The sequence below is a fragment of the Rhinichthys klamathensis genome, unplaced genomic scaffold, assembly GCF_029890125.1.
Source record: "Rhinichthys klamathensis goyatoka isolate OS25496 unplaced genomic scaffold, OSU_Roscu_1.1 h1tg000040l_1, whole genome shotgun sequence".
Lineage (NCBI taxonomy): Eukaryota > Metazoa > Chordata > Actinopteri > Cypriniformes > Leuciscidae > Rhinichthys > Rhinichthys klamathensis.
This window is the reverse complement of record NW_026606587.1, coordinates 1,648,770-1,670,567: the sequence shown is the minus strand read 5'-3', so window position 1 is coordinate 1,670,567 and position 21,798 is coordinate 1,648,770. Positions and strand designations below refer to the sequence as shown.

Sequence of the window (21,798 nt, the reverse complement as noted above, 5' to 3'; positions counted from 1 at the left end):
GACTTTTAACCCAGAAATGTGCTGTGCTGGCCAATACTGCTGCATAAGGGAAATCTCTCTTACTCAGACACACACACACACACACACACGCACTCATTCACTGGTGCAGAGTTCACTGTGGTCAAAGGGGAAGTTTGAAGGAAAACAAGGGCCTGGTCTCTTAACATTGATTATATCTTCGATGGATTAATTAGCATAGCGCTATCAGCAGTAAAATAAACGTCCCAAAACAAATACGTCTATAAAGATAAACCTACATCCCGTATATGTACGGTGATTTCCTTGTTTCATCAAGTGAAAAAACACAGAGTCCTCTGCCATCTGGTGGACATTTGTTGTGTTGTGCTACACCTACATTATAAACTCTGGAAATATCTTATACTCAAGTACACTATTCATACGTAGCTCAAGAGCACATATGGGCTTGTTATTTTCTATATACATACACAAAATTATTCAGTTTAATGACTAAGTTCCACATTATCAAGACAATTTTCAAAAATGTAACTCCCCCTGTCCAATTGGATAACGTCTGGTGATCAGCCAAGCAGACCGATTAAGAACCTGATGGGTGACTTATGAAAGACTGGAGATATATATCTGTTGAGGACCATGTAGAACTGCAAAACAGAAGCGCCTCAAAATGTTCCCTCAAATAGTGTGCGTTAAGACCTAAACACAGTTCATGAGGATGCTGATACAGAGCAGGAGAAGATCTGACCTAAGATCAGTAACTCAGAATCTCTGGTAGACTGGCGGATGTCCTGTCCAGGGGTCAACACATAAGAGACCGCTGTTCACGAGCCTTCAAACTTGTTCTTTTTTTCCTCCTAACAGAGACACTGAAACAAAACAAAAATTCGTTATTAAAATACTATGGTTTATTTATTTTTACAGTGGATCCGAAATTGCTGCTGCTCTACTTTTCTAAAGTTAATGCTAATTTTTTTTAATGAGAACAACAGTTTTTGAATGAATATGCCACATTCATTTAAAGTTATAATGTTGATTTGTTTTACTTTTGAACCCCACAAACTGCAACACAACAAAAACAAAACAAAAAATTGCAGAACAAAATTCAACAAAAACACAGCATTACACTCACACCATAGTGAAAAGTTTGTGTGGTTCAAACCTTTTCGGTTGGGGTACTTTTGGCAAAAAAAATTGCCCAAAAAAAAAACAAAAAAAAAAACTAAACAAAACAAACAAAAAACAAAGTATAATTCTAAACAAAATGCAACAAAAACATCAAAACAGCATTGCACTTGCACCTTGTGAAGGATTTGTTTGGTTTATACCTTTTCGGTTGAGGTAATTTTGGACACCACAATATGCAAAAAAAAAAAAAAAAAAAAAAAAAAGTTAAATCCTAAACAAAATGCAACAAAGCAAATCAAAACAAAAACAGCAAAATTCTAAACAAAATGCAACAAAACACAGCATTGCACTTGCACCTTGTAAAGATTTTGTTTGGTCCATACCTTTTCGGGTGCAAAAAAAAAAAAGAGGCAAGCAATATGCAAAACAAAAAGTAAAATGCTAAACAAAATGCAACAAAACACAACAAAACAAAAAAAGTAGCATTGCACCTGCACCTTTTGAAAGGTTTGTTTGGTTTATTACTTTTCGGTTGGGGTACTTTTGGACCCCACAATAAGCAGAACAAAACAAATAAGTAAAATGCTAAACAAATTACAACAAATCAAAACAAAAAAAGTAAAAAGCTAAACAAAACGCTACAAAACACAGGATTGCGCTTGCACCTTGTGAAAGGTGTGTTTGGTTCATACCTTTTCGGTTGCAAAACAATATGCAAAACAAAACAAAAAAGTCAAATGCTAAACAAACTGCAAAAAAAAAAAAAACACAGCATTGCACTTGCACCTTGTGAAAGGTTTGTCTGGTTCATACCTTTTCGGTCGCGTAACCATGCATTTCCAAAGAACAGCATAGAGGGCTAACAGAAGGCCTATGAACACTGCCGCAGCGATCGCACCTGCAAACACACCAGACACCTGTTAAACCGCTGTCTGTAGTCTTGAAAACACTTGTCTGAAGAGGCACATAATCTGGATCATGAGAGAACTCGGATATAGAGTGTGACCGAATGAGAGGCCGCAGTTTCATTGTCCGCAATCCAAAGTCACTGGTCTTTCTAGTGAAAAATGCAACTTGGATACATATCTTAGGCCTGTAAAAGGTCAAAGGTCTCACTAAGTGAGAAAGAACAGTCAGTTTTAATTAGTGTGTTTTATTCAAGAATCAAGACATAGAAAGGCATAAACCCTGTGTGTTTAAAGAGATACTCTAATGAGGAAGCATTGAGGAGGAGGAAAATTCCAGTGATGACATGGAAACCTGTTTAAACCTGTGAGCGGGTAAAAGGAAAATCAGCCCTGAGCAATGATTTAACACTCCATATTCCATAAATTTGAAAAGTTTGTATTGGACACAAAACAAAATCACATTAGTGCTGAGACAAGTTCTAGCAACAATTCTTTCCAAGTGAGTTACATGGTTTTAATCTCTTTTGTGTAATGGAATCATGAAATATTGAAATGTTTAAGTCTGATAAAGGAGTCCAAATACTTCTGGGGCCAACTTATTTGTAGTCAATGAATTATATTTTCATAGACATTTTGCAAACAAATTAGGTTATGTCCTCATTTCAAATGATCAGCTCAGCCTCTGAAATTCTGCCCTTGTCCCGAAGTTCCAAGTGTTTAATAACGATTCGACACACACACACACACACACACACACACACACACACACACACACACACACACACACACACACACACACACACACACACACACACACACACACACACACACACACACACACACACACACACACACACACACACACACACACACACACACACACACACACACACACACACACACACACACACACACACACACACACACACACACACACCTCTAGAAATGTTGTGTATACATGTGGTTTTTTGAGAACTCATTGAGTTTGATATTTCTACAAAAATACTGTAACCCCTTGTTGTATTTCAGGCAAAAGTTCATTTTCTGAACATGAAGAGAAAAACAAAAAAATGTGATCCATAGGAAAGAGCAATTAGAAAGGAGAGCGCTCAGATAAATCATGTTCCCTAAGGTTTTATTTTGCCAGGACTTGTATGTTTTAAAACATTTAAAAAAAAGACTTGGTCAGACTGATTAATGTCTGCTTGATAAGAAAGACATGACAACATTTATAACTGTACTTCTTTTGTAAACAAATAGATAATGAACAAGGTAGGACTGAGGACAATTGGCCGAGAGTGAGAGTGAGGAAGACGACAGCAATAAAAGAGGAAGGGCAGGTCAGATCACTGACAGGTAAGGACATCTCAGAGAATCAACTTCAAATGTATGAGCAGAAAATCAATCTAATATGCTGATCTGCTGCTCAAGGAACATTTCTTATGATTACCAACATTGAAATTCCAGGATACTTTAAAATATTGAAAAAAAAAAACCAGCATTAATTTAAAATGGATTTTTTTGTAACATTATATGTGATCACTTTTATCCATCCTTGCTGAATAAAAGTATTAATAAATAACTGACTGAATGGTAGTGTAGCTGAAAAGGTGGTCACTTTTGCACTCTATTGTGACCTCGGGGAATCAGAGAGTGAAACTCTACCTGGTATGATTCCACTCGGTCTGTTCACGGGGGTCTCAGCGAGAGGGGGTGGACTGGCAGTTACTGAGCCTGTGGAGACAATGAAGATTATGTTAAAGCATGTACACCATCATTAGCATGATGTATTTAAGGCTGTTTAAGGCATTACCATTTCTATCAGAGTTGAAGGGGAGCCATGAAGACACTTGGGAAACTATCTGGGGAGAGAAAACAACAGGTTATTCAGTGAGAAAAGAATGGGTGGGGCTTGATTTTACCTTTCAAGAATTGACTGAATTGGGAAAAGTGGGTGTTAAATACTATAATAGAGGGGTTGAGGGAGGGGTTAAATAAATAAGCATAAGGTGACATTACATTACATTGATATAATGTCCTGTATGCTGTAACTGCACGACAGCTACATATCATTTTCGATATTACCTTCTCACAAGTAGCATATATTTCTCTGCCATGATTGATTTATTCTGTATAAGAACATGTCTGGTTATGGAGATAAAGCAGGTAGTATTTGGCTAGTCATGTGATTCCAAAATGGCAGCTCCCGTGAGGGGGGACCTGCCCCATCATGTAGAATAAAACAGAATTGTCTAGGCCGCTGATATAGCTGAAGTAGTCATCATCAAATACAAGGGTACATCATTTTACACATTTGTCAAAGTATCAACAGAGCCTGTCTATCCAAGCACTGATATGTGCTCAAAGTCAGCATGAAACAAAATTACGATGGTCATTTCTTCCTTATTGCAACGTATCCAAGTGAAGCTTTTCGAACAAGAAAAAACATTGTAGGGCCTTGCGCTGAAAAAAAGTGTCATCAGAGAAGATATGCCATTCCAGTAGGGAGGGGAAGTTATTTTGAGTAAAGATTACATGAGTAAGTGAATTTGGAAAGATTTTTTTTTTTTTTTACAATAAATACTGCAACATTCAATAAAAAAAATAAAAAGAGAATAGTCCATTTTGATTTCATGGTGGCTTTAAAGGACAAAGAGAGAGGGAGGGGGCATGTCCCTGCACTGTTTAACAAAGATAAGAAACTATGCCATGACTGAAAGTTTCCAAAACATGCTGGAAGACAGGAAATGAGAGAGAGGGAGAGAGAGAGAGAGAGAGAGGAGAGAGAGAGAGAGAGAGAGAGGAGAGAGAGAGAGAGAGAGAGAGAGAGAGAGAGAGAGAGAGAGAGAGAGAGAGAGAGAGAGAGAGAGAGAGAGAGAGAGAGAGAGAGAGAGAGAGAGAGAGAGAGAGAGAGAGAGAGAGAGAGAGAGAGAGAGAGAGAGAGAGAGAGTTTACTGTTTCCCAAGAAGTAGTTTTGCTTCTCAAAACAACAGTTGATCTGTGCTGAAAATGTAACTTTATGTCAATGAATATACTAACAAAAAATAAATGGTATTCTGATACACTGACCTATTTTGTATATTTGCAATGAAACAGTACTACTTTCCTCATCTTAAAAAGATACTGTCTTTAAAAAGCCTTTCAACAGGTGGAGCATTTAAAACACATACTGCAGAACATTGCATTGCATTGTTTCTCATGAGTTTGATTTACCTGTTTGAGACTGTGGTCCTGTGGTTCTTCGTGAGTGTTGTTGTTGTTTCTCACCTCCGTCCACATGTTTCAGCGTGTTTGTGAGTGTCTTCCCTTAATCATAACGAGGCGCCCAGTGTGAAGAGAGCGAATGAGACTCAAACAAAACAATGTCAAATCGCTCCTAGTTTGCTCTTAAAGTGGCCGGGGTACATAAATCTAGTGGGCGGGGCAACAATCCGCCTCTACAGTTAAAGGTAGGCTATCTCTTCACCTCTTCACTAAGTAAAAATACTTCACTACTGTCCACCTCTGGAAAAATTACATGAGGGTGAGTAGCCTACATAATGGAAGACTTTTTATTTTGGGGTGGAATGTTTCAAAAAGCACATTAACCCCTTCACACCTGAATTCCACTGAGAAAAAATGATGAACTATGAATTATGAACTAAAGTTTACAGTTTTTTCTGAATGCTTAAACCCTAACCGTGATTCTTAGCACAATTTCTAAAACTATTAATACTTATAGCAAAACCACTCACTGAGTTTGCAAAACTAAAAGCACAAACACTGCTTTGCACTCAGTTTGCAATGTTGTAACACTCACTTTGCAAAACTGTAGGTACAATCCACTGCACAGCACTCTTTTTGTGGAACTGTAAACACAACTCACTGCTTTACACTCAATTTCCAAATGATCAACACACTCCTAGCAAAACTATACACATGTATGGCTGTTACACTATTTTGCCAACTGTCTGGCACACTGTCACATGTGAAAACTGTTTTAGATAATTAGTTCACTTTGCAATCAGCCTAAGCACTATAAATAAGCCACAGGTAAGCTGTCCGTGTGGAGTACAATGGAGGGAGCAGGAAGAGTGAGAAGAGTGAGAATTAGAGGAGGGCTGGCCGAGGAAGAGGACGTGGAGGTGAAGAAGTATGAGGAGTAGGGAGAGGACGCAGAGGTGAAGAAGTATGAGGAAAAGGAGGAGGAAGAGGAGGAGGACGCAGAGGTGAAGAAGTAGGAGGAAAAGGAGGAGAAAGAGGAGGAGGACTCGGAGGTGAAGAAGCAGGAGGAAAAGGAATAGGACGAGGAGGTGAAGAAGCGAGGGGGAGAGGACGACAAGGACAAGGAGGTGAAGTTAGAGGAAGAGGACAAGGAGGAGCAAGAGGTGGGGGAAGAGGAAGGGTAAGAAGAGTAAGAAATAGAACTACTGATGACATCAGAGCTACAATAGTGGACCCCCTGATATGATTGTAAAGCGCTTTGGGTGTACAGTAGTACATATGAAAGCGCTATATAAATGCCTCATTCATTCATTCATACAATAGTGGACCATGTAATCAACCATGGAATGACCCTGAGGGAAGCTGGCCAACGGGTTCAGCCTAACTTGAGCCGCTACACTGTAGCAAGCATCATAAGGACATTTCGAAATGAGAATCGGTTAGTACAGTCACTTTTCACTAAGTTTTGTAGCACTGCCATTCTCTAATGAGAAACACAACAATACCATACATGTAAAGATACTGAAATTGCTACATTGCAAGATGTCCAGATGCTGGGGGCAGAGGAAGAATGTTCACTGCAGAACAAGAGACCCATATAGTCAATATGGTGATTGCAAATAATTCCATAAGGCTACGAGAAATACAGCAGCGCATAAATGAGGATGACACCACCTTCCAAAACATACACAATGTGAGTATTTCTGTATTATGTCGTGTACTTGCCCGCAACAGAATCCGAATGAAACAAGTCCCTTTTGAAAGAAACGATGAACGTGTAAAAAAAACTGCGATATGACTATGTGTGCAGGTAAGCTATAGTATCATTGGTATCTGAATCTGGAAGTGCATACTGTAGTGCTGTGCATGGGCCTGCTGTGCGGCATTTGTTTTGCTTTTTCCAGAGAGTGATGGAGATAGAGGCAGATGCCATGGGTCATGAGCGGATGAGGCAGGTTTTAACCTCACTAAAACAAGGAGACGTGGCAGAAACATTATTGGACACCGTGCCATAATCAATGTCCCAGGACAACGTGGTGGTAACATACTGTAACTATGTGTGGTGTTATTCACCATCATGCAACCCTAGGCCCATATAACACTGCACACATTATTACATTCATGGACACCTTACATGACATGCTCACTAATGTTTAGAGACCAGAGCAGACCAGATATGTCATCATATGGGACAATGTTAGTTTCCATAGGGTTGCTTTGGTCCGCAACTGCTTTACAGATCACCCACTCTACTCAATCGATTCACTGTACTCAACCTCCCCCCATACTCTCCATTCTTGAATGCAATTGAAGAGTTCTTCTCTGCCTGGTGCTGGAAGGTCTATGACCGTCATCCCCATCAACGCATAGCCCTTTTACAGGCAATGGAGGAGGCATGTGGGGATATTGACCATGCATCATGTCAGGCCTGGATACGGCATTCCAGAAGATATTTTCCCTGGTCCCTTGAACTAGAGGACATTGCATGTGATGTAGACGACATTTTGTGACCGGACCCAGAGAGACGACACGATGTAGACTGATTTTTATTTTTTCAGTGAAATTACTATTTTGTGTTTTGACTTGGAAAAAAACACTTGGGTTTGTTTTGATGTGCATGTGTAAATAAACAGTTTGGATCCCTGTATGTTTACAGAACTATGACAAAAGTATGACCTCAAACTGACATAGCCTAACTTTTGCACAGAGAAAGCAAAAGCCAGATGTGTTTTTTATTCATACCATCAGTGTGTAGTTGGCGCATTGTGTGCTTATTAATGTGATGGCTTGTGTTAACTGTTTGATACGAAAATACCATTTTTACGAAGGTTTGAAGAGTTTATTAGCTTTTGCAAGAGAACTACAATGTTTTGCTTATTTGGTGAAGTATTTTCTTATCTGTGTGTAGAGTTTCGCAAAAATAGCCAAGGGTTACAAAAAATGTGCTTAAGCCATCAGAAAAAAACTGTAAACACAGCATGTGAACTAGCACTGAATATTTTGAAAATAACACACACTGTAATGAGCAATGCAATAAGATTTGTATAAAAAAGGGAAGATGATAGGATGACGTCCAAAAAACTTGTTTGATTCTTTTTGTTGTTTGCAGTGGTTGAATTAGAGTATGTATATGTCTCTGTGTTTGTGGGTGTGTTTGTTGCTGGTTTTGATAAATATATGATTGTGTGCATATAGCATCAAGGCATCAGTATGTGTGTGTGTGTGTGTGTGTGCGTGTGTGTGTGTTTTTTTTTTGCTGTGTATTCACTCATTTCAAATTCGCTGTTTCTGTTTAACTAAAACTAATGAAATACCCAATGACAGTTTATGATCATTGAAGGCATACAATCAGAATAAAATATTAATTTAATTAAAACCTAATGTCTATTATTGCAATGGACATCACACTTTTAATAAATCCTGTGTTCTACAGCTCTAAAAGATCTTCAAATTAACTTTGAATATTATCACTTGATACAATTAAGACTATAATAGGTGTAATTTGATGATGCTACCATGAACATAAATCTGCAAAAGGTAAAAAAAAGAGCTCCTCCTCCTCCTGTCTAGTTGGTTAGCCACATGTCTTTTGTGATGCCTCAAAGCTCAATCAGATTAAGTTATGGGTCATACGTTCATTGTGATTGGTTGATCAGGGGCTAATCAGTGACCAGTGACTCATATTATAAAAATATAAAATCAAAATCCATGTGATGTCCATTCCAATGGTCGCAGAGTCTGAAGGGTTTAAATACTCTGTGATACAATTATGGTTTATATTGTGTTACACTGCCATCTAGTTCCAGGAACCCTCTGTTGCATATTGTATAATACTGTTGCACCTAAAGTTTGCTCTTTTAAAAAAAACGATATTACTAACAATAAATACTACAGTTATTTACAAAATATTGATATATTAAATTAATATTATGAACAGCACCATTTATGTACAGTCATTTTACATTTTATTTTTTTATATAATAATGTTGGAGGGACAATGAAACAATTACTTTAAATGTAACTTACATTTCTGTTTATTATTTTTTTCCCCCCACAATAATTAGTTTGAGATCAAACAATAATGAACCCCTGTAATATGTCAAACTACTGTTGAAGTTTTTCCTAGACAGTGACACTATAACATATTTTTGATTCTGCAATTTGATACAAAAATGATTCACAGAGACATCAAGCTATTGATTATGACACACTGTCTACACCATCATGCAGAGGGTGAATTATTTTTGCAAGTTGCCCATTACATCAATTTTCTTCATAATCACAGTTCTGCTTTTGATGGTCTGACATCAGAGAAAAGCAGAAATGGAAGAGTGAGAAACGGCCCATGGCCACAGGCTTTTACTTTCAGTGACGTAATCATAACAATATTATGTAAAGCCAAAATTACCGGTTCTCCCATGCTGAAGATTGCACTTTGCATTGCTAAATGTAGCAGCCTGCCTGCACTTGTATGTCTTGGGCAACAAGCTTCTTTTTCCATTTCTTAAAGGGGTCATATAAAAAAAGTTGATTGTAGTGAAATGTGTGTTGGCAGTGCCTGTACACAACCATCATGATAAAAATCCATCCAGTGTTGTTTTTTTAATCTCTTTATATATTTTCCCCTGTCTCAAATCGAGCTGTCTGACCGTGTGACGTCACACGGTCGGACGCCCCTCCCACGATTGTTGATTGACAACAGCGTTTCAACACATCCCCGCCATGAGTGAGCTGTCATCATAGTCCGCCATTGTTGATACGCTGGAGCAGAATGGCGTCTAAGCGATTGTGGTGTTCTGTTCTTGGGTGTAATAACGAACACAGTCATTTTGATGTTCCTAAATCGGAACCGCTGAAGACGCAGTGGCTGAATTTTGTTTTCGAAGGGAATATTCCCCACGAGCAACGTCAATGCGTTCATGTTTACGCGAATCATTTCTCGACAGACTGCTTTATAAACGAGGGTCAGTATAAAGCTGGTTTTGCTAAGAAGCTGCTCCTGAAAAAAGAATCGGTACCAACTATTCGTGTTCCTGCTGCTCCTCCAGAAGAAGTGAGTGTAAAGTTTTATTAACCTTTATATTAATCTTTGCAAATCACTTGCACGCTTCACGATGAATGCGGCTAAGGTTTACACTCAGGGTATATTACAGCATGTTTTCTATGTACAATGTTCTCAATATAATTCATAATCCCACGTTTATAAGGAACAACGCATTATGGTTATTGTGTTATTACATACTGTGTACGCAGGTGTTAAAGTTAACGCGGTAACACTACACTAAGCTTACTTTTGTAGATGGTTTATAACGGTGTCTGTTACTGATTAAGAAGTAATGTCAAAAAATCAAATTGATACGGTTGCACAGATGTGTCCTCAGAGACTCCCGCTGCCATTCTTTCTCCAAAATATACCCTCAACTGTTGTCAAGGCAACACTCCACGTGTGTTATGTCAAAACGCCCCACAGAACAGAGGGGCGGAGTGAGTGAAGCTCATTATCATTTAAAGACACATGCACTTCAACCAGAGCTGTTTTGACCAGGTAAAATGAGTGTTTGCTTACAATACTAATGCAAATTTTTAATTAAAGTATATTACAAACTTTTCATTTAGACCCTAAAGAATCATATTAACTTGTATAAAAGTGGCATTATATGACCCCTTTAAGATGTTAAACAATGAGATGTTAAGATGTTAAACAATGTCAATAAAAATGAAAGAAGTGGTTAAAGGCTAAAGCTCACAAAATGTAAAGAGTAATGTTAGCACAGTGTGTTGATAAGTGTATGGGCCAGAAAATGTTCCTGAATGGGTCGAGATTTTAAAATATGGAACAACTTGTTTGAAACTTGAACAGTGGTCTCATCAATCACATCTATTGATTGTCTCCCTTCTATTTTAAAAGAAGTGCATGAAATAGTGTTTATCATGGCTGATATGATTTTAATAATATAATTCTGCCTTTTCAGCAGTAAGACAACCTAAAATGAAATTAAATTATTTAGCTTCAGTTTGTCACGGTTGATGAATTCACTGACTGTTCCTTGCGCTGTGTTTATGTGTGTGTATGTGCACGTGTGTGGGCGTGGTCACTGATTATCCTCCTGGAGAATCAGCGACAGGTGATACTCGTTTCCAGTGCCTATTTATACTCACCTCATGCGTCTTGTGTTTGTCAGATCGTTGTTTGTGGATGTGTCTAGCCTGTTCCAGTTCCTTGGGTCCCAGTCTGTTTCTTCGTTGGATGTTCGCCTCGTTTCATCGTCATCGTGTCTCGTCTTCACGGAGGATTCGCTACACACTGACCGTGCACCTCTGAGTTGCTCATGCAAGCCTGCGTTGCCAACGCTTCTGTTCCTGCACTGTTTCCATTGTTTCTGTGAGTTCGTGAGATCGACTACATCAGACTGAGACTTTGGTCCTGTTATCTTCCTTCACGTTTCTGAGGCTGGCTTATCTTATTGTTCAATAAAGACCAGTTTTACTTGCACTTGTCTCCTCTGTTCACTATCCGTAACAGAACGATCTGACCGTCATGGAGGCAGCAAGTACATCCGAACTCGCGGATTATCTCTCTTACAATTCGGCGCGGATGGATCAGCAGGAGGAGAATCTCACCACCACAAGTCGCGCAGTTCAAGCGTTGGTAACGCAGGTGTCTGGGCTCACCCAGCAAATCCAACAACTAGCCATGCCCACTGCGCCAAACCCACCGCCGCCCCCACCCCCCGCTCCTCCCGCACCTAACTGTCCACACGAGCCCCGTTTACCGACGCCGGAGAACTATTCGGGTGAGCCTAACTACTGCAGAGCCTTTTTAATCAAATGCTCTATGTTTTTTGCCCTACAGCCCCAGACATTTTGTACGGAACAGTCGAAGGTGGCGTTCGTACTTACCCTGCTGTCCGGGCGTGCGGCTCTGTGGGGGACGGCGGTGTGTGAGAGTCAACGAACATGCTGTTCCTCGTTCGCGGCACTCTCGGAAGAGATGAGGAGGGTATTCGACCGAGCAGTCGCAGGGAGAGAAGCGTCTCGTCGGCTCGTGGACCTCACTCAGGGAGAAGGATCTGTCGCTGAGTATTCCATTGAGTTTCGTACCCTTGCCGCAGAGTGTCGCTGGAACGAAGAGGCGGAGTGGGATGTCTTCCTGCATGGGCTGGCTGACCGCATCCAACGCGAGATTTACTCCCTGGATCTACCCGCAAGTCTCAACGGATTGATTGACCTGGCTCTGCAAGTGGACGCTCGCCTGCATCGTCTGGAGCAGCGCAACCGTTCCATTCCGATTCCCAGAGATTATGGATTCCACCAAACAAGTGGTCGTGATGCGGTCAGCCCCGTCAACGATCCGGAGCCCATGCAGGTGGGTCGAGCCCGGCTCTCCCGGGAGGAGAGGGAGAGAAGGAGATCCCGGGGATTATGCCTCTATTGCGGAGGTTCGGGGCACTTCATCAATAACTGCCCCGTAAAAGAGCGAGCCCGGCAGTAGAGAAGAGGATTCTGTCGGGCGGGGTCTCCATCCAGAAACCCTCTTCCACCCTCCTTCCGGTGAGATTGCAGTGGGCAACTCAGACTCATCACTGCCAAGCCCTAATCGACTCCGGAGCGGAAGGTAACTTTATGGACTACACCCTAGCACACAAACTTCAGATACCCACCATACCCCTCACCAACAAGATCTCTGTCAACGCACTCAATGGACAAGAATTACCCACAATATCTTACTCCACCGTTCAGTTAACACTCATCACTTCCGGCAATCATTCCGAAGAATTGTCTTTTCTGCTCCTTGACTCCCCTACCATCCCCATTGTCCTCGGTCATCCCTGGCTCGTGCAGCATAACCCCAGGGTTAACTGGGGACATAACTCCATTTCTGCCTGGAGTACTGAGTGTTATGCGTCTTGTTTAATGTCTGCTGGTTCGTCTCTGTCCAGTTCTGTCTTGCAGGAGGAGCCGGTGAATTTGTCAAACGTGCCCGCTGAGTACCTCGACCTGAAGGAAGTGTTCAGTAAGTCCAGAGCTGCTTCTCTTCCTCCGCATCGTCCCTATGACTGTGCTATAGATCTTCTGCCAGGTACGTCTCCGCCTAAGGGCAAGTTATACTCTCTTTCCATTCCCGAGAGGGAGGCCATGGAGAAATACATTTCTGATTCTCTGACATCCAAGTTCATTCGACCTTCCTCTTCTCCAGCGGGGGCGGGGTTCTTTTTTGTGGGGAAGAAGGACGGTTCCCTGCGACCGTGTATTGATTACCGGGGGCTGAACAACATCACGATAAAGAATACCTATCCTTTGCCGTTGATGTCTTCAGCCTTCGAGCGGTTGCAGGGAGCCTCGGTCTTCACTAAATTGGATCTACGTAATGCTTATCATTTGGTCCGCATCAGGAAGGGAGATGAATGGAAAACCGCTCTTAACACCCCCAGGGGGCATTTTGAATATTTGGTCATGCCCTTCGGGCTGTCCAACTCCCCAGCGGTTTTTCAGGCACTCGTCAATGATGTGCTGAGAGACATGGTAGACCAGTTCATATATGTCTACCTGGATGACATATTGATTTTTTCTTCGTCTCTCCAGGAACACGTTCAGCACGTCAGACGAGTGCTTCAGAGGTTGTTAGAGAATGGGCTTTTTGTCAAGGCGGAGAAATGCGCTTTTCATGCACAGTCTGTTCCTTTCCTTGGTCACATCGTCTCGTCTGAGGGAATGCGTATGGACCCCGACAAGATTAAGGCCGTGGTGGATTGGCCAAGTCCAGATTCCCGTAAGGCCCTACTGAGGTTTCTGGGGTTTGCCAATTTTTACCGACGTTTCATTCGTAATTTCGGCCAACTAGCCGCGCCTCTGACAGCCTTGACCTCCCCCAGGACGACGTTCAGGTGGTCCGATGCAGCCGAGGCTGCATTCGCTAACCTAAAGAGCCGCTTTGTTTCCGCTCCCATTTTGATAGCCCCTGATCCATCACGTCAGTTCGTGGTGGAGGTCGATGCGTCAGAGGTGGGGGTAGGTGCGGTACTCTCCCAACGCTCTCCCTCAGACGACAAGGTGCACCCTTGCGTGTTTTTTTCTCATCGCTTGTCGCCTACCGAACGTAACTATGACATTGGTAACAGGGAGTTGTTGGCGGTCAAGCTTGCGTTGGAGGAATGGCGACATTGGTTAGAGGGGTCGGGGGTACCTTTCATAGTCTGGACTGACCACAAGAATCTGGAATACATTCAATCCGCTAAAAGACTCAACTCCAGGCAGGCTCGGTGGGCCCTTTTTTTCGGCCGTTTTGATTTTACTCTCTCGTACCGCCCGGGTTCCAAAAACATCAAACCCGATTCTTTATCTCGTATTTTTGATCCATCCGCACGCCCGTCTACTCCCGAGTGCATTTTACCCGAGACACTATTCATCTCCACACTCACATGGGAGGTCGAATCAAAGGTCAAGACGGCCTTAGAAGGGGTAACGCCTCCGCCCAGAGGCCCACCGAATCGATTATTTGTGCCGGAGGGGTTGCGGTCCGACGTTATCCGGTGGGGTCATTGTTCTAACGTAGCATGCCACCCAGGAGTAAACCGCACTAACTTTCTGGTCAAGCAACGATTCTGGTGGCCGTTGATGGCTCGCGACATTCGAGATTTTGTTTTGGCTTGTTCGGTCTGTGCCACTGGTAAGACTTCCAATCGACCCCCAGATGGGTTACTCCAACCGCTGTCTGTCCCTTCGAGACCCTGGTCCCATATTTCGCTAGATTTTATCACCGCCCTTCCGCCCTCTCAAGGTAAGACGGTTGTTTTGACCATAGTGGATCGGTTCTCGAAGGCGGCTCATTTCATTCCCTTGGCCAAATTACCATCTGCCAAGGAGACAGCGGTGACTGTCATTGATCACGTCTTTCGTCTACATGGCCTCCCGACGGACGTGGTCTCTGACAGGGGGCCCCAATTTGTGTCCAAATTCTGGCAGGAATTTTGTAAATTACTGGGGGCCACTGTCAGTCTGTCCTCGGGTTACCACCCCCAGAGCAATGGTCAGACCGAGAGAGCCAACCAAGATTTGGAGAGAATGTTGTGATGTGTGGTATCCAAGAATCCTTCCTCCTGGGGTCAACAGCTTTCTATGGTGGAGTACGCACACAACTCGTTGCCAGTGTCATCTACGGGCCTATCACTGTTTGAGTGTAGTTTAGGGTACCAGCCACCTATTTTTCCCAGCCTGGAATCCGAGGTCGCGGTTCCCTCCGCTCACGCCTTCGTCCAGAGGTGTCACCGTACATGGACCAGAGCCCGTGAGACTCTGCTCCAGGTAAGGGCACGCACCAAGGTTAAGGCTAATCGCCACCGGTCAAGACCTCCCGTCTACGTCGTCGGTTCCAAAGTGTGGCTTTCTACCAAGAATATTCCTCTCCATTCCGTGTCGAATAAATTAGCTCCTAAATTCATTGGCCCGTTTCCTGTCACCAAAGTCATTAGTCCGGTGACAGTCCGACTCAAACTGCATCCTGCGTACAGGAGAATTCATCCCGTGTTCCATGTATCCAAATTAAAGCCCGTATTTTATTCTCCCATTAATCCGCCGGTCCCGGTTCCTCCACCGCCGCGACTCGTAGATGGGGAACCAACTTATTCGGTAAATCGTGTTCTGGACTCAAGGCGGAGGGGACGCGGATTTCAGTATCTGGTGGACTGGGAAGGTTACGGTCCGGAGGAGAGAAGTTGGGTCCCTGCTAGGAACATCCTGGATCAGTCCCTTATTGATGATTACAATCAACAGGTATGTTCTCCTGGGAGCTCCAGGAGGCGCTCCTAGGGGGAGGGGTACTGTCACGGTTGATGAATTCACTGACTGTTCCTTGCGCTGTGTTTATGTGTGTGTATGTGCACGTGTGTGGGCGTGGTCGCTGATTTTCCTCCCGGAGAATCAGCGACAGGTGATACTCGTTTCCAGTGCCTATTTATACTCACCTCATGCGTCTTGTGTTTGTCAGATCGTTGTTTGTGGATGTGTCTAGCCTGTTCCAGTTCCTTGGGTCCCAGTCTGTTTATTCGTTGGATGTTCGCCTCGTTTCATTGTCATCGTGTCTCGTCTTCACGGAGGATTCGCTACACACTGACCGTGCACCTCTGAGTTGCTCACGCAAGCCTGCGTTGCCAACGCTTCTGTTCCTGCACTGTTTCCATTGTTTCTGTGAGTTCGTGAGATCGACTACATCAGACTGAGACTTTGGTCCGGTTATCTTCCTTCACGTTTCTGAGGCTGGCTTATCTTATTGTTCAATAAAGACCAGTTTTACTTGCACTTGTCTCCTCTGTTCACTATCCGTAACACAGTTGTTCCTTAAGCAACACATTACAGTTTTTTTCAATCGCTAACAAGCGCTTACCCATACCTCAGATACTTTTTCTAAACTCTTAACACAGACTCACACCTACAAAACACAATTGGCCAAATGGATAATTTTCTTCTCAAAAACACATTTGTTTAAATATATACTAACTCTTCATTTCAAAATAGAACACATCTTTCTCTGCACACACTAACTTTAACAAAACACTGGAAATCTGACTCAAAATGAAATTATTCTGTCAAAGAATAACGTCTCTGTTACGGATGTAACCCTCGTTCCCTGAGTAGGGAACGGAGACGTTCCGTCGGATGACGACGAATGGGGTTTCGCTTAGAAAGCCAATCGACTTCGAGTACTACAAAACGAGCCAATGGCAAAGAAATGCCATGGGTCTGCGGAATTTGCATAGCGTAACTCCGCCTCGTGGGTATTTAAGGAGAACGCTGGCAGCAAATAGGCATGTTTCTTCGCTGAGGAGCCAAGACTGAGCTCAGGCGATCCCCGCGGTACAGCGGAAAGTGGCAGGAAGACGGAACGTCTCCGTTCCCTACTCAGGGAACGAGGGTTACATCCGTAACCGAGACGTTCCCTTTCGTTGTCACTCCGAGTTCCGTCGGATGACGACGAATGGGGATACCAGTCTAATCACGCCACCTTCTCAGCTGTCTTTCAGTGCCCTGCGTAAATCTGAGATCCCTGTCGTGAGACTAGCACGGACGAAGGACTCCTATTTAGCACAGGAATACCAAGGTACACTGGGGAGCATATCCCAGATTTTTGGGGGAATATGCTATTACTGCCAACCCAGAGGGGGGGACTTAAGAATACACATATGACCCGAGGGATGCATATGGGGAATCACTGGGGTGTCCAGCCGCAGGTGGAAAATTTCAACCCCAGGGGTGGCAAGGTGGCTTGCCGAGGGAAAGACACATGCTCAGAGAGGCTTACAGTGGAAATACACATGTGGGGGTAGCTCAGAGGAGGTACCATGCACACGGAAGGCACCTAGCCGACGCGCGGCAATAGACACTGGCGCCAGCGTCAGCAGTGCTGGAGGAGCTCAGGGCTTTCGGGGAAGCTCACCTGAGGAGAATATCGCACGTATCCAGTCCGTGGAGTGGCATGGCGAGCAAGCGAAGACACCTAACGGATCCCATGTTAGCTTGAAAAAGACAGTACACGGGAGGAGACTGGCTCCACTCGGAGATTGTAAAATCTGGCGAATGTGTTAGGTGTCGCCCAGCCTGCAGCTCTGCAGATGTCTGTTAGCGAGGCGCCATGCGCTAAAGCCCAAGAGGACGCCACACTCCGGGTGGAGTGTGCGGTCACACCAAGGGGGCACGGTCGACCTTGCTGCTGGTATGCCAAAGCAATGGCGTCCACTATCCAGTGAGACAACCTTTGCTTGGAGAGAGCCTTTCCCTTCAGCTTCCCACCATAACAGACAAAGAGCTGGTCTGAGGTCCTGAAACACTGCGTTCTGTCTACATAGATGCGAAGAGCACGTACTGGACAGAGCAGTGCCAAGGCTGGGTCTGCCTCCTCCGGGGGCAGCGCTTGCAGGTTCACCACCTGGTCCCGGAAGGGAGTGGTAGGAACCTTGGGCACATATCCAGGCCGGGGTCTCAGGATCACGTGAGAGTCACCCGGCCCGAATTCCAAGCACGCTTCGTCAACGGAGAATGCGTGCAGGTCCCCTACCCTCTTGATGGAGGCCAATGCAGTCAGAAGCGCTGTCTTCATTGACAGGAAGTTGAGCTCGACTGACTGCAAAGGCTCAAAGGGAGCGCAGCGCAGGGCAGTTAAGACCACTGCGAGGTCCCAAGAGGGTACAAGAGGAGGGCGAGGAGGATTCAGTCTCCTCGCTCCTCTCAGGAACCTGATGATCAGGTCATGCTTCCCCACAGACTTACCTTCTATCGGGTCATGATGTGCGGCAATGGCGGCGACATAGACCTTGAGGGTGGAGGGAGACAGCCTTCGCTCCAACCCTTCTTGAAGAAAGAAAAGCAGGACACTGATCGAACATCTCCGGGGGTCTTCTCGGTGAGAAGAGCACCAGTTGACGAAGAGGTTCCACTTGAACGCATAGACGTGTCTCGTGGACGACGCTCTAGCGGAAGTGATGGTAGCCACCACCGCTGGTGGTAGGGTACTCAAACCTGCCTCGTCCCGTCCAGGAGCCACACGTGGAGGTTCCAAAGATCGTGACGAGTGTGCCACAGGGTGCCCCGTCCCTGAGAAAGGAGGTCCTTCCTCAGAGGAATCGGCCAAGGAGGTGCTGTCGCGAGGAGTATGAGTTCGGAGAACCAGGTCCGGGTGGGCCAGTACGGCGCGACCAGAGTGACCTGCTCCTCGTCCTCCCTGACCTTGCGCAGGAATTGCGCAAGAAGGCTCACTGGGGGAAACGCATATTTGCTGCCCCGCGGCCAGCTGTGCGCCAGTGCATCCGTGCCGAGCGTGCCCTCGGACAGGGAAAAATACAGGGCTCAATGGGTCGAGTCGTGAGAGGCAAACAGATCTATCTGTGCGTCCCTGTTACACCCCGTCTAGGGGAAAAGGGGCAACATGAAAGAGTCAACAAAAGGCGTGGAATTGGAACAAAAGTTATTTATTTTTAATTTGGGACTTACGATTCAGGAGCTGACAAAGCCAAAATAACAAACAAAACAACCTTAAATTTAAACCTCTTTCCTAAACCCTAACCCAAAAGAAAAGAAAATGAAGATACAATCAATAAACCTATCTCCCTAACCAAAAACAGCGATTAAACAGTTTACAATAAAGAAAATAATGGCGTCGAGCTCCCTACTTTCCCAAAAATCAATCAGTATCTACAATATATACAGCCAAGCAAACAAACTGAAAAGGGCAGTCCAAATCAGTGTCGGTAAACAGGCAAAGGGTCAAATATACCAATGAGGATATTCAGATACAAACAGCTTTCAAAACAAATAAACAAACAGTACTCACAGTCTCAATACTCTTAACAGTCTCAAATCACAAACTTTCTCTTTCAAATCAAACAAACAAACAAAAGGGTACTCAGTCTCAAAAACTCTTAACATTCAAATCACAAACTCTCTCTCTCTCTGCTCAAAACACAATATCTCCCGACTTCCTGTAAAGGAAGTGATGTCTCTTTTTAACACAAGCTGCACCAATCAGGATCGAGCAGCAATCATCGTGCAGGAACCAATCAGATGGGCGTTCCAATCATCCTGCAGGAACCAATCAGACGACGTTCCTAAACAGACATACTGAGAGACTGACAAAACAACAGAGATAGCAAAATACAAACCATAGGGTCGTAACAGTCCCCGAACTGGTCCCAAATCAGCTGAACCGACTGGGGATGGAGTCGCCAATCTCCCGGGAGGGGCTGAAGCTGTGAGAGCTCGTCGGCTGCACAGTTCAGGGCTCCGGGGATACAAATGGCACGAAGCGACCTCAGATGCTTCTGACTCCATAAGAGGAGGTGGCGGGCGAGTTGCGACATACGGCGGGAGCGCAGACCACCTTGACGGTTGATGTACGCTACGGTTCAGAACGCGCAGGTCCAGGATTGGCCGTAACCCACCGGTTTTCTTCGGGACAATGAAGTGCGGGCTGTAGAAGCCGGTCCTCATTTCGGCTGGAGGGACAGTCTCGATCGCACCCTTCGCCAGCAGGGTGGCAACCTCCGCTCTCATGATAGGGGCATTGCCACCGACCATAGTGGAGCGGACTCCCCTGAAGCGGGGAGGAGACCGCGCGAACTGAATCGCGTAGCCGAGCCTGATCGTTCGTGCGACCCAGCGGGACAGGTTGGGAAGCTCTAGCCAGGCTCCCAAGGACTGTACCAGCGGGGTCATGCGAACCACAGACTTCCCGTCGGTGGGGCAGCGAGGCGGTATGGCTGACCCAGACGTGGACGGCATAGCGGCCCGGTGTGGGGGTACAGCCATAGACCGCGTCCTGACAGAGGAGACCAGGGAAGGACGAACGTTCCACGGGGGTCTGCTCTGCCAGGGGTCTGGCGACAGAGGAGGATGAGAGCGGCACGGTCCGGGGACGGCGCGCACTGTCATCCGGCTCTGGGACAGAGGAGGACGAGGGGTGCACGGCCCGGGGGCGGCGCACCGTGTCGTCCGAGAACTCTGTGTGCTCAGGGATGAATGTGTCACTTCTTTCTTTAACCACATAAGGGTGCTGCCCACCCGAGGGTGAGCAGCGGGGAGTGGAGAACAAAAGATTCTCCCCCGGCCCTCCACCGGGGGAAGGAGTGGTCCTGCTACCATCTCCTGAGAAGTGCACATCATCCCTGAGCAGCCCGTCTCAGGAGCGCCGCTTGGCCCTGCGTTTAGCGGGGGGCGGGGCTGGAGAGGGCTGGGGCGCCTTCTTACGGCTTCCTCCGCGACCGGGCCCAGGTGAAGGCTGCTGCTTGGGCCGGGCGGGAGGGGCGGGAGCCGTAGGAGGGCGCCCTCGGCGGCGAACAGACTGAGTATTCTGCCCGGTCGGCTGGGTGGAGGCAGCAGCGGGCCGTCGGGGCAGAATATGCTTAATAGCCTCAGTCTGTTTCTGAGCAGTCGAGAACTGTTGGGCAAAATCCTCGACTGCACCGCCGAAAAGGCCGTCTTGTGATATGGGGGTGTCGAGCAGCCGGGACCGCTCGGCATCCTTCATATCAGCAAGGTTCAGCCAGAGGTGTCTCTCCTGGACCACGGCTGTGGACATCACCAAACCCAGGGAGCGTGCGGTCACCTTCGTCGCTCGGAGAGCAAGGTCGGTGGCGGCGCGCAGCTCATTGAAGAGCCCTGGGTCTGTCCTGCCCTCGTGCATGTCCCTGAGCATCTGGGCCTGGTAGACCTGCAGAATGGCTATGGCATGCAAAGAGGTAGCTGCCTGTCCCGCAGCTCTGTAAGACTTCGCCACTAACGTAGACGAGTACCTACAGGCTTTGGACGGGTGCTTAGGCTCACCACGAGAAGAAGCGCTCTGAGGACACAGTTGCATCGCAACAGAGCGTTCAACCGGGGGGAGCCCAGTGTACCCACGGGCAGCAGCCTCATCGAGGGGAGGAAAGGCGGATGAAATCATCGAGCGGTCACGGGAAGACATGGGGGTCTTCCAGGACTTCGAGATCTCATCATGCACGTCCGGGAAGAAAGGTATCGGGGCCTGACGCGGACGGGGGTCCGCAGCCTGACCCAAATACCAATCATCCAGCCGCGAGCGCTCGGGACAGGGCGGAGGGGT

At 45.5% G+C, this 21,798-nt stretch overlaps 1 protein-coding gene across 2 annotated transcripts; it reads right to left on the bottom strand.

The window, feature by feature from the left end:
- Nucleotides 1–350: 350 nt before the first annotated feature.
- Nucleotides 351–5,387, bottom strand: sb:cb288 (uncharacterized). 2 transcript variants are annotated; one of them, XR_008806721.1, is made up of 5 exons: nt 5,223–5,387; nt 3,823–3,871; nt 3,597–3,743; nt 1,915–1,999; nt 351–842 (listed from the first exon to the last, which is right to left on the bottom strand). XR_008806721.1 is itself a non-coding variant. In XM_056246592.1 (5 exons), exons 1-5 carry the CDS (start codon nt 5,286–5,288, stop codon nt 776–778), a joined length of 336 nt encoding a protein of 111 aa, XP_056102567.1. In that variant the 5' UTR covers nt 5,289–5,384; the 3' UTR covers nt 351–775. The 2 variants fall into 2 exon arrangements, 1 of the variants encoding a protein (XP_056102567.1); XM_056246592.1 differs by having other exon boundaries at nt 3,675–3,743; nt 5,223–5,384.
- Nucleotides 5,388–21,798: the final 16,411 nt, after the last annotated feature.

Coding starts and splice junctions, on each gene's coding strand:
- sb:cb288 (XM_056246592.1), bottom strand. CDS start 5,288: ATGTGGACGGAGGTGAGAAACAACAACAACACTCACGAAGAACCACAG. Junction 3,872..5,222: donor AGGACCACAGTCTCAAACAG/GTAAATCAAACT, acceptor TTCTCTCCCCAG/ATAGTTTCCCAAGTGTCTTC. Junction 2,000..3,674: donor ACCGAGTGGAATCATACCAG/GTAGAGTTTCAC, acceptor GTGTGTTTGCAG/GTGCGATCGCTGCGGCAGTG.